Raw genomic sequence first — 15,871 nt, 5'->3', positions numbered from 1 at the left:
GTCAACTATTTCTCCACATGTACCTAATAACTAAGACATGCATGGTTCAAATACATAGCTAAAATGTGTTTCAGAATTGTCTGTAATGCAAAAGAACATGAAGAAATACAGATTTTCTTTAATTGAAATTCACTGATCAGAGACATGGTTTTGTGTTGTTTTGAGAAAAATAAGTAAAAAATCCCCCATCCTTCTCATTAAACCAGTTGCTATCAATATATCAGAATCCATTCTCATCTGAGCAAGAAGCAGATAATTTTTAAATACGGTAAATGCATCTTGACCTTAAAAACCACACTTTTAAAGTTTTAAAACAGCAGTCCCCTAAAAAATGAAGAGTTGTCTGGAGAAGCGTGTCATCTTTTCAGCAGATAGCAGCCCAAGTAAACACGGCTGCTGTCTTCCCATGGTTTCCAGTGCCACTGAAGTTATGCTCTCGCAGCCTGCTGAGCGTGATGTATTATTTTATCTGCACCACCAGAGTCTCTAAGAATCTGAACATGCAGAATCGGGGACCATCCTACCTACTGCCTTTGATGAGTGTTTTCCAACTGGGTAAACTAAATCCTTAAAAATGAAACAAAGTCAATGCCATCGTGAGCCGGTCCCTTGAGACAGCCACCCGCAGGGAGGGCTCAGGACTCTTTTTGGGCAGCTCCCGAGCACTCGCATTTGGAGGAGCGACTTACCTACACAGAGCAGTTTTCAGAGCTGGGGGCAGCTAAGGCTTTGGCAGCGGGCGAGGCAAGCCTTCGTTTGCCAGGGTTCGTGCTCTCCCCTCCTGCCGTGGGTAGGAGTCACATTCCAGCAATTAGCACAGCAGCACCAGAAACACGGCGCGAGCAGGGCTGCCTGACTGAGACCCCGCGCCAGCAGATCTGCCAGCTGGATTTCATCCCCTCGGCTGCCAGAAACAGCTTCGTATCATCACTCAGTCAACTAATGCACAAAAGGCAACTGTAATGTTGGTATGCAATTGCCTCTTAAATTAGGGAATTATGAGGCCTTCCTCAGTTAAATTATGAGGATGCACAGAAATGCGGTCAATATTAGAGCTGTCATGGTCAGTTGGGTTGTGGGTTCCCTTTACGTGGCCAAAGGTGCAAGAAGGCATAACTTCTGCTTGATAGAAGTTACGCCTTCTCTACAGAGCCTCAGTAACTGACTGTGTAAATACCACCAGAGCATTGCACGAGGGGAAAAAAAAGAAAAAAAAAGTTGATACAAACCACGTCCAAATTAAGTTTATTCAGAAGGATTAGGCTCACATGTTTCACTTTGCATTTGCAATAGCCTCAGAGTATCTGCACAGCTTCTGGAGTGGGTGGCAGAGGGCTTCTTGAAGCTCTCGTAATGACCTCAACTCATCTTAACATTGCTGTTAGTTAGTGGCTAATGCAGTCAAAACAAGGTTCAGGACAAACTAGGAAACTTTGAGGAGAGACACAGCAGCGTTCAAAACCAGTCATACAAAACCATTGCTTATTACAAATGGTCAGCTGCAAGCTTTTTCAGAAACAGGAACATTTTCATCATGTTTGTAAAGTGCTTCACACGTTGCGAACACTAGTAATAAAAGCCAGCAAAAGAGGAGCTGCTGAATAATAACAGTTGCCAGTATAAACAGGAAGAAGCTCTGGATGCCCAGTCCCCAACATTGCACCCATGATTTGGGTGTCATGAAGCCATTGCCAAACCTATTGCCAAAGAGAAGGTGGGTAAGAAAGACAGAGAAAAGAGAATGGATCTGCTTGATAATAAAGCCTGACCAGTGCTTTATAAACATATGGTTCTCTATTATTCAATTTGAAATACATTAAAAATTCCAGGTTTCAGTCACTTGAGGTGCCAAATGTTAAGTTAATTTAAACAACTTACAGAAGGCATTTATAGAGGTTTAGATATCTCCATTTTCTTTTAATGGTGGAAATTTAGAGGAAATAAACACTTGGTTTTGAAGGGGAACATACAGACGTGACAACTTTCTTAAAAATTCTTTTTGGATGTTTTGAGAAGAGTCAGCATTGATCAGACTTCACATTTCAAAGCTCTGCAAGAGGAAGCAGCTTTGGACACAGATCTAAGGAAAGAAAGCTACATTTGCAATGCATATGGCAGTCCATTAGCATTATATTTTCAACACTTGAGTGAGGTCTGTGATTTCCTGCATGTTGACTGGTGAGCTACAGCATAAATTCACTCTCACCCAGTATTTATAGCGGCTGGCATTCAAGACTCAGTTACGATGTCTACTTAGTGTCTCTTCACATGAATTCGTATAATGGGCTGTCTCAGCTACAGGCAGGATAACAAGCCTTACCTTCCCTTCATCTTTAGGTCAGCATTTCTTAATCGGTTACGATGAGTTAACAAGCCTGGTGTCATTCTGTTAACATACAAAGGAAAGAGCTCAAACTATGGATCAGGCAAGAAACTGCTGCTCTGTCCTCCACTAGAGCTCCATTCTACATCACTAAAATATTTAGAAAGAGATAAAACTGCATATTTCACACACATTTCTCTTCTGGGTGACCTCAGCTGTCAGCACTGGAGAAGCTGCTACCACTGACACACCATTACTTCTAGACTGGTTCTTCTAGGCTCACTGTCCAGTATCACTGTTCACTATCTTTGAACAGCCTCCACATGCCCACATGAATGGCTTTAACCCCTTACCTGCCAACAAAAGCAAAAAAAAAATAGTGCTTTAATCATGGGTGTGGAGGGGAGGCTAGGATCGGTAACATACTATCTTATCCCTGCCCTGAGCACAGCCTCCATAGAGCTGCTAGGAACAGCCTAGAAGAACGGAGATTTTGTTTCTCCCTGCTCTGTGCACTTTTTTCTGCCCTAAAAGGTTGCAAATCTAACAGGGTATTTTGCATTTGTTACATCGCAGCTTATTGTGGTGAGAACATAACCTCAGCTGACGCTTCTCGGTGAAAGGTATCAAGAGTCCCAACAGAGAGACAGCCAGTCCATGACCACTGCCAGAGACCTGAAAAGGGACAAGTGGATCTTTGAAACCTCCTCACAGAAGGGTGCTGGGTAGCTGTTCTGGCTGTACCTACTCCCAGCACAATTAAGAATTTGAAGACACACCTTGTGTCTTACGGCCTCATGTTGCGCCAGGGGAGGTTTAGACTAGATATCAGGAAAAATTCTTTACCAAGAGAGTGGTTGAGCATTGGAACAGGCTGCCCAGGGAGGTGGTGGAGTCACCATCACTGTAAGTGTTCAAAAAACGTGTACACGTGTCACTTCAGAACATGGTTTAGGGGGCATGGTGGTGTTGGGTTGATGGCTGGACTTGATCTTAAAGGTCTTTTCCAACCTTAATGATTCTGTGATTTGTGAGGTCAGATCAAAGGTCCACTTACACCAATGTCTGGTCCCTGATAGTAGCCAGCAGCGGATGCATAGGAGAAAAGAGCAAAGGAACAGGCCACAGATTGAGTAATCCTTTCCCTGGTACATGCTGCAAGCTTCCAGCAACTGACCATTTAGAGACTTCCTGAGCTTGAGGCCGCATCCGGACCATTGTATTTAATAGTCACTGATAGACCTATCTTCTATTAATTTGTATAATCCTTTCTTGAATCCATTTATATTTTTGGCCTCCACAACATCCCGTGGCAATGAGTTCCAAAATTTAATTATGCACTGTGTGAAAAAGTACTTCCTCTTGTTTGTTTTAAACCTGCTGCCTGATCATTTCATTGGGTGCCCCTAATCGTGTCATGAGAAGTACTGATTAATCATTTCCTCTTCACCTTCGCTACAGCATCCACAATTTTACAAACATCTATCACCTTACTCATCTATACCCACCTCCACTCGTCCCTTCTTCTATTTAGTCTCTGCTCCCGGCTCTTTGTAGCCCTGCAATATGCTCTTAGAAAACCAAACAGCATGCAATATTTATGCTATAGGTGCATTTTGCATGTAAGCAGTAGCAAAACAGAGTTTTGCCATTCTCTTCTACTCTCGTTTCTACTGCACCTTTTGGACAAAATTGGGACTTGTAAGAAATCTTTCCAATGACTCCAAGATCTTTCTTATGGTGGCAGCACCTCATCCAGGGTTCATTATGCATCCTGATGCATTAGACTCACTTTTCCCTTCTCCCCTGTGTATTATTTCACATTTATTGACACTTAATCATATCTGCTGGTTTATTAGTCACAAAATGTCCTGAAACCTTTCTACAGCTCTTGGCACAGACTGACATTTCACTATGCTGTATAAAGGTGCGTTCGGTGATTTAGATCATCAACCGCTTCTGCTGATCGTTACTCAAACTCATTGAACAGCACAGGTCCTTAAGGGAAGGCAACGGCAGCTTCCTGAGTTTGGAAAAGCCAAGTATTACTTGCATTCAGCTGTCTAACACTTTAAAGCAGTGTAGGCATTGAGAGGACCTCCATTACATCCCCATCATCTCGGGAACTTCAATGAGCAAAATTACTGAAGCCACTGAAAATCCAAACAGGTTACACTGATCACCCATGTCCCCATGCTGGCTGACTTGGCCACATCTGTGAAGCACAGCTCCCTCCACCAGGGACACGGCCACTGTTTCCCATCTCTTCACGCTGTTACTGTGTCAGTGTTACACGTTCTGTGAAGTTACCTCACGTTGAAGTCAAACCCAGCTCCTCTGATCATGCTAGGACCTCTTACAAAGACCAGCATCACCATTTTTTTGACTTAATTTATCCAGCACGAAGTCCTGTTTTAGCAATGGTCCCCTAGCAGTTACATTGGAGTCTAGCATATTCAATATAATTACATTGAATATTGTTATTCAATGTTATTTTTGGAGCCAGTACTAGCCTAATCTGCCTGGCATGCTGCTCAGTCACCAGCAGGCAGTTGGCTGTCTGTCCCTACCACACCAGGATCACTGAGATGAAGATAGCCAGCTGCTCAAGGACTCTGTAGGCAGGAGGGCTGCACTTCTTACTTTGTGCTGAAAATAAACCTCCAGCCACATGGGCTTACATGAGCAGTTTTCCTGCAGCAGATTGAGACATCTGGGCTGCGGAAACCCTGCTCAGAAACCCCTCCTGTGAAAGCCTTCGCTTGCAGACCAACAAGGCTCAGTGCAAGTGTTGAAGGACACTGAGGCAGGGTGGGAAGAGGGCCAGTGGTGGAGCAGCTGCATGGCCCCAAGACAAGCCCATTCCCCAGGACTTCCCCTACCACCCCCAGGCTATTTTCAATTTAGAAGCCTCCCAACAGGAGAGCCACAGGCAGATGAGACTTCCCACCTCAAAGGGCTCCTGGAGTCACCCATGGAGTAACTCAACTTTGGCTTTGGGATTCATTTGGGCATTAATTTGAGAGGTCTGTTGTACGGGCTGAGGGAGGAGGACGAGGAGGCAAAGGACCTCTGTATCACAGCTCAGCCATCACCATTGGGGCTGAAAGGAGGACACAAGGCCTTGCTTAGCCCAACTGCTAAGCAGGGTGGAAAGATTTAAAAAAAACCCACACCCAAACCAAAAAAACCCAAACAGTAACACTCCTCTCAAACACTATAAATTGATGGGGTGAAGGGGGAAGAAAGGGAGGAGCAGGAAGTGGTAACTTATTTGGACTCCTGAATCTCACAGTGTTTCACAGCTCATCACTTCTTTTCACCTGGTCAAAAAGTCCCAAGCAACAAATCAGCCCAGGACGTTGCATCGTCTGTAGCTGCTACTGGACACAACTACAAAATCCACCAGAAAGGAAGGTCTTGTCTTGCTACATTGAGCCCTTACCCCAGAGAGATCCAGCCTGCTTTGCCCTTGGAAGGAACTACTTGCCCTGCTTCATGCCAGAAACAGCTCACTATACCTGCGGAATTTCTCATTCCCCCCTCCCTTTCCAAGGCACTTGCATGCACTTCTATAATGGGCTTTTCCATGAACTCCTCTGACTTCATCAAAATTGAAGGTGATCTAATATTTCAGAAGCAATTTACACATTCCTGCCAAACTCCACAGTTCCCTGGAAATGCAGAAAAGCTCTTGTGCAAGCTCTGGACAGTTGCCTGCTCAGGTAGTGCCACTCTAGGGCACCGAGAAGGAAATTCAACCACCTGGGAAGGCCTCTTCATTTAAGGATGACATGAGCAACTATAGATAAGCACAGAGCAAGGATGTAAAATGTTGTCATTTCAAGTTATGAACCAGCTCCTTGACAGATTCTTCACTCCACAGCCCTGTTATACACATCAGAAGCTTCCTGCAGCGCTCCGCCAGTTGTACTGCAGGAAGCCCTCATCCCTTTTCCCATCATCTCAGTGATGAACACCCACGCAAGAAGTTTACTTGTGAAAAATACATGCAAAAATTCTGAATGCCCCAGGGTCCAACAGCAAGTAGAAAAACACCAAATAAAATAAGATGGGGCGCTGCCCCTGCCTCCTGATTTTAGCTATCATTTTGGCACATGCCAGCACATTACCCCAGGCAAAACATCACCAGGTAATGAACACAGATTTGCATGCAATTCCAGCAGTGGGCATGACCACAGGCACTGATCAGTGCAAGTTCTTCCTTCTCAGGGTGTTAACAAAGCCCATCTTTGCACACCAGCTGCACAATAAATGGCCACAATACCTAATGCTATTTGTATTTTTAATTGGATTATCAATTGACGTGACATAATAACTGAAGCTTCTGCACAAAAACATGTTTATTACATTGATGCAGAACTGACTCAGAGCACAAGGATGCTTTGAGGTTTCTGTGCTTGATCAGCAGATTCAAATCCGTTGTTGCCAGATTGGCATAAATTGCTAGCCAGTCCCTTCCCAAGAGACAAGCTTTGACTATCTCTCCCAACAGCGGTAACTAGCCATCTACCAATTAGATGCACATCCTTTCCAAAAACAGCTTCGCGAACACCCAAAGAGAGTATCTTTGGATCTTACAACTCTCCCATTCCAGGAGTCGGGCTTTTCAAAACGTCAGTGAAGATATCCTCAGCTGCCCCTAACGTGCAGAAACGCTTCCAAAATATACACTGAAGAAAAAAAGGGGCAACGCTAAAATAAAGATGGTACGGCAAAGTACAAGGGAAAAACATGTTTTAAATGTCTTCAAATATTCCCGTTTTTATGTGTAACGATACTCTTGCGTTCTTTCATGCTCTTTAGGTCTGCCTCTGCTGACTTTAAGATCAAACTGGCATTTTTGCCAGCAATTCATTAAAAGCCTGCTCTCTGCCACCCCTCTCCCTCCCCACCTGCAGGCAAGCAGGGATCCGGGCCTCACAAGACTACTGTGGCGTGGGTGTTATTGGCTGTCTGTTTTGGCAGCCTCTCCTCCTTTCTTCCAGCTCTGTTTTGAAACACAATCTAAATTTAAAAATAAAAAATAAAAATTAAGATTGCTCGCATCAGCGCTTCTGCCGCCGCAGCGTAAAGCACGGCTGCGGAAGGAGCGGCACCATGCAGGTTGGCCTGTATAGCCCAAGTGTTCAGCAAAGGAAAAACTCGTACTCCAGGAAAAGGAACGTACTTCAGGAAGGCAGGAGGGGCAGAGGAAGGCAAGAGGCGAAAACGAGGGAAAAGAGGGCCAAGAGGACTTTGTGAACCATCTCCCTTTAACAGGGGAAGCAGAGGGAAGAGAAAAATGCTTCTCCGGAGTCGGCTCCCTCCCACATTTAATAGCATTAGCATCTAACGTGTAATTTGGACTAAAAGACTAATTTTCTCCTGCGGTTTGATGGATGTTAGCATCCCTTTTTTTTTTTTCCCTTTCTTCTTTAACAATGTATTACATAACATTATGATACACTAATTACCATCTCATGTCATAGCAATTTTATTAAGAGCTTATACTTACAAATATTCTGAAAGGATTTCAGGACTTTGTCATTTTTTCTGAACTAGGCTTGTTGAAGCACTGGCAACACTTTCTGATGCTGCCTAATGCAGCTTTTAGTAACAAAGCATCTCTACACAAAGATGTCTCACAAGCCCTAAGAGTCAGGCATGGATTCTTCTTGCGCTTAGTCTCAAAGACTTGTAAACAAGGTACTTTTAGCACACTATGTTGTGATAAAACACTGGTAACACAGCCCTATTAGGTTCCTGTACCTGCTACAGTTCCAATTCCAGAAGCAATGCCAAGAGAGAGAAATCCCTTTATACCAAGTAATGGAAAATTTGTTAACTATTCTGCAGTTAGTGTTTGCTCATTAATATGGTATCATCTTGCCAGGCAAGACTTGATACCATGAGGTATTTTTCCGTATAAAATTGCTAATGCCATCAGGATTGTCCAAATGGGATCATCATCATTAAAAAGATTACGTAGTAAGGAAAGTGATTACGACAACGTCTGAGTAGAAGGATTACTAATCACAAGTAGAATCCTGGTACAAATCTCATTCTCTGTATACACGAAAGGACACAAAACCTTTTAAACATAATTTATATACATTTATGGCTTTATACAACAAACTGTCAGGGATTGTTCTCATGTGTCTGTAGAAGTACATCAGGCACTTTTTCTGAAAAATATCCACGTATGAATTTTAATTCTGCAATGTGACTAAGAGCAGTGAAGCGTTGAAGAGCTGTCACACCACTCGCAAGTAGAACTAGCAGTATGTACATGCCAATCTCTCATGATATTGCTGGTTTGTGGAACACCCTCAAAAAGGAGGCCAGTTTTAATGCCGAGTAATTTGCTTTTTGCTTTCATAAACCATGCTGCTTTTTACATTATGATTACCAAAATAATAATAATAATGAGAATACCTTACTTAAAATCAGTCATAAATTAAGGATCCTAGCAATTTCATAATGAAAATAGGAAATTCAAATCAGTAAAAAAATAAAAAAGTACTAACATACATCCAGTGGTTTAACAAGTGCAAGTTTTATACTGTTTTATAATTGGTCCAATTTTAACTTCTCTTCTTAGGGATGCTCTGTTGACTTAAGCCAATAATAAGCAATATGACTTTTGCTTATAAATGTAGGCAAATTGTCAGTTTATCAAAGCAGAGCGTTCCAATTAATGCATCTACCACCTAAACATATATCATATAGCTATATTATGGAAACAATACATCTTTATATTTAAAATATCTGAACAGGTCTATAATACAATAAACTTTTAATAACAGTACAAACCAAAGAAAAAGTCAAAAACAAGGCTGCATAGGTAAGATCATCTGCACAATTCACAAACCAATCATTTACAACAATTCTGACAAACTAAGAAACTTGGTACTTTTACTGAAAAAGGATTTATTACTAGAGGTCACATAATGTTTGTTTTCAAGGCAGACAACATGCCCCTTCACCAGACTTCACAGTATTCCAGAATTACAATTGCAAAATATTAGAATGGCACAAAAAAAAAAAAAAAAGAGAAAATAAATTTGACCACACAGCCCAAACCTCTGATTATCTACAACTGCTTTCTCACAATAACTAAAAGGGGCTTCCTACAGACTGTCGTAATTAAGGAACAGCTACATTTATGTTATTCATAGTTATAAAAGGAAATGAAGAAAATACCTGTACGCAGGAAGTTATGCAGTAGCAGTAAATAATAAACAGGAGGTATATTGTTAAATGTAGCACGTTCAGCTGCAAGCCCATGGGCTATAGCATTAAGTACTGCTTGCTTTGCATGCAGAGGTGAATTTTACATCTACTTTGGCTTATGCATATTGGTGTCCATTTGGGAGCAAACGTTTTTGCACACACAGCAGAAAGAAGGATCTTTAGAAACCCACACGTGAGCCCCTTCCTTGCTCCACTGCCACGATTTACCATCACATTTCAGAGACTATGAATGTGATGGTGAAGATGCTACTAGAGATATTCGCAGATGGCTTCGTTGAGGCTTCAGCACTAAGAACGTTTCACTTTGCTCAACAGAAGTTCGAAGACCGATTTCATGCTGGGGGAGATCTTATATCACAGGACAGCTTAACATCAGCCTCTGGAAGTGCTGACAACCGTAATAGGATATCTAAAAAAGTAGGACCAGCTGTAATTAGTAGTGATTTAAGCCCAACAGGGAGCTAAATGCTAGCACATCAATAAATACATTGCAGAGCCCTAGGAAAGTCATAACAGGATCATTAAATATATGGCTCGTTACTGAACTTCACTTCCTTGGCACATCCCAGTTCTTTCTCCACCACACGCCATCGCTACAGGGAAGATATGTTTCAATTAGAACATCTCCCAGTTGTGGTCTACGTAGACAAAACAAAAATCAGTCGAAAAATATTTATTTCTCCTCTTCTTCACAACAGCCAGCCCTAGCACAAAAACTGTTCATCCCGTCAGCGGATAAAAAAGCTCCAAGGATTTCTACAACACAAACGATGTGCAGCAACCAGTGAAAAGACAGGTGAGGCCCGTTACCCACACATCCATGAAACCTGCATCATGTGATTACCAAAAATCAGAAATTATTTATCCAAGATCCAATCCTGAAAATGCTCAGGTAGCTGTCAGTGTGCCTACTCCAACAAGAGCAGGTTTTTCCACAGGAGCAAGGCCTCTGTCTTTAAAGCTCTCCCCTACCCTAAAGCTTGTGTCTTCATATAACTTTGCCACTTACTTTACCTTTCTTATTTTAAAAAAAGTGATGTTTTGCCCTGTAATAGGGGGTCACAAAAGTTTTAGCCTCTCACTGAAAAGCAGCACTTCTGCTGCTTCATGCATACTGCATTACAACAGAAACACTGACAGACCCTAAAACTAGTGCTAATTAAGACAAATTACAATTTTGTCAGTAATTTTTCTAAAATTACAGATTTTCTCCAAAAGGTCTTGCTCTTGAGTGCACAAACATTATGAGACCTCCATGAAATAAATATAAATGTGAAGCATTGTACAAGCGTCTAACAATGAATACTTAACACTTTGTGGTAGTCAGAGTTAAAATGATAGTAGAAGCAGATGACACTTCTAAAAATGCATATATAAAAGTGATTAAATATTTCCTAAACATAACATTGTCTATATTTATACATCACACAACAAAAAAAAGGGACAGAAATGTTTTGTATTCAAGATACTTATTAAGCTTTTCCTTTATTAGCACTCCCAAGTGCTAGGGAAATTTATAAAAACATGTACTTAATCCAGTTAAAATACTGTACAAAATGAAGAGGTTATGAATGCTGCCAGATCTCAGATTTATTTTTTTTTTAAGTTGCCTATGTAACAAAAGTAGGTTTTAATTATAAGAAAAATAGTTTGGAAAGTATTCCCAAAATTATCTTAAGTCCAACAATAAAGTCATTAGTCTGACAATGAAATCCAGAAATATTCTTGCATAAATTTACATGAATACAGGTGATTTATCAAATGGCATTTAACCTATTGTTTGCTTTGAATACTCAGTGAGTTTAGTAGGATCATATTTAACAGGCTATTCTGTTCCCATATGAAATGTGTGGCAATTTTGAGTAAAATAATGCAGTTTGTACTGCTGCAAGGCAAGTCCACAGTTATCTCAATTCATCAGAACACAGGTAACATCAACAAAGGTTAAACTTACTTAGGGCATGAGATCATCACAGTATTCTTACAAAAGTTTATAAACTTTTCTTGGACCAAAACAGATAGTCTTAAAAAGCAATTCTTCTTCTACAGATCATACTGTACAAAACCGAAAGCACAACATGATGTAAGAGTCTTTGCTGTGATTATATGGTGTAGTGAATTTGGCACTTCAGAGTAATGAAATTTCCAATGGCACAGTTCTTATCTACAGCAGCACATAACCTGCAAACCTTGGGCAAACATCCTGTACAGGAAAATATTCGGTCTGCTGCCAACTCTGACGAAAGGAAGAAAAAAGAAAAAAAAAAAAAAAGACCCCCAAAAAAAAGCTAGTGCATGCGCACAGCTTTGTTAAGAAAATTAAAAAGGAAGGTGAAGGACATCTTTGTACTGCTTTTCTCAGTTCCTGCTGTCAGACAAGTCTGAAGAATTTAATCGTAGCCTAGGAAAAAACAAAAAACAACAAAAAGAACAAATTAACATTCACACCAAAAGATTAAATCTATTAAAATATGCTCAAACTAGCTTTAAGATAAATGGGAAAAAAAAAAAAATCATTAACTGCTAGTTACCAGTAAGCTTTTTGTTTAAAATATCAATGGCAAAACGTCAGTGCTCCACATGAAATAACAGTAGTTGGTACATGGCAATCCTAATGCACCGGTGCAAACTTGATTTCCAAACTAATGAAGGACTGGAAAGTGACTGACTGCAATAGAAGCATTTCACATGCCAACACAGAATACCACCCAGATTTTAAGCATTTTGAGATCTTTTTTCCCTTTATTTGTTTTTCAGGTTTATTATAAAAAGCACAGCTTACCTCCTGCTACATCCTAGCCTGATACCCAACTGTGTGTGGTTGTCTTTACGCTGTGCTGAAAACTTTGGTTAGGCAATACACTGTCAAAGTTAAAATCTAATGTTTCTCCATCCATAAGGTCATTACGGATAATCGACTCCATGTCACAGTCCAACCGTTCAATTAACATGTCATCTAAGTCACTGGGAAGCTTCTCCTGGTGGAGGGAAACAATTCCCACCCTTCCATAGCCATTGCAACTGTTAACAGGGGCGTATGGGTTCATAGCATTCATCTGCATCGGGTGACTCATAGGCACTTGTAACGAGGTCTTCACTGTCGACAAGCGATTTAGACCTGAAGTATGTGACATGGTGTTCACTGTGTGTGACAAGGCACGACCATTAACTGCAGGTGTTGGCTGGCTATGTCCTTGGTGAGGGCGGGCATTAGGGTTCATCATTTTGTTGTGGGGCGGTTGACTGCCATAAGTTGGCATCACCGAGTTAGCAACCATCAGCACGCTTTGGCCCAGTGCCCTGCCACCAGCCTGGGAAACACCAGTGTCTACTGATGCCAAGATATCATTGTGCGGCGGAGAATCCGAAGTCAGTAACTCCTTCAGAAGTCCTGCGGGACAGTTATATTGGCTCATCGATCCATAGCTTGATTTACTATCTTGAAGAGTCTGCATAGGAATCTGGGGCAAAGAGTTCATGCTAGCTTGAGCATACGTAAATTTCCTGTAGTCTGGATTTGCTGAACCTATACTTGTGGTTGAGGATGCAAACGAGTAACCTGGTGTTTGCTGCATCAGGGTAGCAGACGAAGACTGGGTTGACACAGTCATTGATGTATTAGGTGACAAAAGATTAAGGTTATCCAAAAGATTTTCCATGTTCTCGGAATTACTCATTTCTGAAAGGCTGGGCAGAGTAGAAGTCATTTTGGTGGCTGATGATGGATATACCATGGAGTGCACATCCCCATCTCCAAGATCATCTTGCTCTGGCAAAATAGGAGAAAGTCTTCCACTAATTGTACTAGCGTTAGAGCTAGTTCTAGGTCGAAATGTACTCCAGTTATCAAAGTCATCATTACTGTGAGAGCTGGGGCTTGCAGGCCACTTCGAGAACTGCGATCCAGGGCTGTCACCATTCCCCTCTTGACCAGACTGAAGGGATGCTTTTTTCTTGGCAGCTCTGCCTCTGCTTTTGGCAAACTTGCTGTTGTTATCCATGGATGCTGCTCGCCTCCTAGGAGATTTGCCACTCTTTCCTCCTTCAGGATTGAGCATCCACCAGGAACTCTTCCCTGTTCCTTCATTCTGCACTCTGATGAACTTGCTGTGCAGAGACAGGTTGTGACGGATTGAGTTCTGAAAAACAAAATAAGGTGTAAGAAATGGAGAAAACTTGCTGGTTTTAAGGCATACTAATATTTGTCTTTGCAAATATACTGTAATTTTGTTAGAAAACATGGGGTAATCATAAAATGAGAAAACGTGCCAGTCTGGAAACATGTGTTATCAGCTCACTACTCAGAACTGGCTGAAATGGACTTGCAAAGAGTTGCCATGTCAATTTGTCTGTCATATGTCCCTATCACATCTGACATTATAAAAAGTTAAATAAAATACTGAAGGAAATGTTTATGAAATACAAATTCCTCATAAAGGAGAAAAAAATATACCAGAACACCAAGATGATGACCGACGATCTCATTATCAGCTTCACTCTAATGAGTTGAACCTGACTGTATTTAGGGATTTATTGTTTTAATTATTTTACAGAGATGCTAGGTTCAGGAATGCTAGGTCCTGTTCTATGGTCCTTATAATGGCATCTCATCATGCACACCCCAAAACCCTGCAAACATGCTAGCCTGTGAGTATTGCCACTGAACATCAGTGAGTTTTATTTTACTTGTGTTATGTGAGAAAACATATAGAAAACCAGTTGAGGATTCATTTCTAATTTTTATAAATAAATATCACAAATTGCCTAAGAAATCATAAGGGAGAAAGGAATGCAAACAGCATAGACAAAATTGCTTTTAAAACCTCAGTCTTAAAACCATCTTTCTGTTTCAAAATGAACATTTTAATATGCAATAACAACTCTTCTAATACCTGCAGGCACAAGATATCTTGTGCCAAGACTGACCAGAGGTACTGAAGCTTTTCATTATCTCCTCAGCCATGAGTAATGTTTCATGTTTTGTTCTTAAATCCAACAAAAAGAAAAAAAAAAAAAAAATCAAAAATCCAAGCCCACAGGTTGACCTGTTAATAAGAGATGACCCTTTGCGTTACCAAGCTGTAGATAACCACTTTATTCCTCCAACGAGCATGCGTAAGGAACATTGTATCAACAGAAAAGCTGTCCTACATTTTGACATAATTGCTAATAAAAGGCCACAACTTCAAAGACTGCTGAAACAGGCAACCATAGCTGTTCGTAGGAGGGTGGGACAGTAGCACAATCTACACGGGGACCCCCAGCCTGCGCTACGACTGCAGCTCAGGCAGAACAAGCAGGAGGGAACCACAAAACAATGCATGAAATGGGTAAAACAGAAATTACATCTCTATGGCAGAGAAATCAATGATGCAGTAGCTGCATTCCAGAGTCATTTGTAGCAGGTTGTTTAAAGAAAAATTTGGGGGAGCAAAACTAGAAACTGTTTCTAGAAATCAGTAGTAAGGCTGGTCTTGACCAGCAGGCCAGTAGGGCAATTACTTCAAAACACTAAATGGCTGCCAGACCTACAAAAACCCTGTTCTGCCTTTCCTCTTTTCCTACCTTTTTCCTCCCACCTGCCTTCTCTCAGTTTTCAACCTGACCCCAAGACCCACTAGAGCATCTACCCAAGAGGACGATACAGCTCATGGAGCTTTGAGGACAAGGGACACAGCCACTGCTCTGGACTCTGGCTGCTTTTGCTGTATTTCCCCGTGATGCCAGCATCTCCAAAAATGTCCTCCTTCACCATCTCTACTCTGCCTGTCCTCCTGCATATATCTGCTGTCTCAAAGACACGCATCTTTCCCCATTGCCTACACATCCATCTGAGAGAAGAAAAGGAGCAAAGACCATAAAGGAGGCATGCCAGGTGAAAACAGTCATCTCATGGGGCCTGGCTCAATTGAGAGACAACAGGCCCAAATTCCCTGCAAGGGCCACGGCAGGTTGTGGACCACAGAAAGCCAACTGGCCAAAGCAGGCCCGGCCACCTGCACGGCTCCACAGGAATGGTTACTCTAGGGTCGAAGAGGAGACCTCCAGCAGATTGAGGGCAGCAAGGAGGTGTTACAATCCTGTAACACCTTCCAGGCAGCAGCATCCAGAGACTATCCCCACAGGACTGCAGCTTCACCCGAGGCAGGGGCACAAGGTGTTCTTTGATAGCAGAAGATGGCAGAATACGGTCTCTTGGCAGCTCGCTGTTCAACCAGTGCGGCAAGAAGTCAAACCCTGTGCCTAACCTCAGAAGCCTTTCCAACTTCTCCTTCCCCTCCAAAGAACCAT

The 15,871-nt window shown here is 41.8% G+C and overlaps 1 protein-coding gene across 1 annotated transcript; it reads right to left on the bottom strand.

Annotated features, from left to right (window-relative positions):
* Window positions 1–8,423: 8,423 nt before the first annotated feature.
* Window positions 8,424–13,719, bottom strand: FOXO1 (forkhead box O1; the record flags this gene model as incomplete). The annotated part of the gene is made up of 2 exons (XM_010284474.1): window positions 8,424–11,981; window positions 12,363–13,719. A coding segment is annotated over one exon (1,344 nt), but the record flags the coding sequence as incomplete, so codon positions are not given.
* Between the last annotated feature and the right edge of the window lie 2,152 nt (window positions 13,720–15,871).

This window comes from Phaethon lepturus, unplaced genomic scaffold, assembly GCF_000687285.1.
Source record: "Phaethon lepturus isolate BGI_N335 unplaced genomic scaffold, ASM68728v1 scaffold9323, whole genome shotgun sequence".
Taxonomy (NCBI): domain Eukaryota; kingdom Metazoa; phylum Chordata; class Aves; order Phaethontiformes; family Phaethontidae; genus Phaethon; species Phaethon lepturus.
The sequence above is the reverse complement of the archived record's forward strand: the minus strand, read 5'-3'. Positions and strand labels throughout refer to the sequence as shown.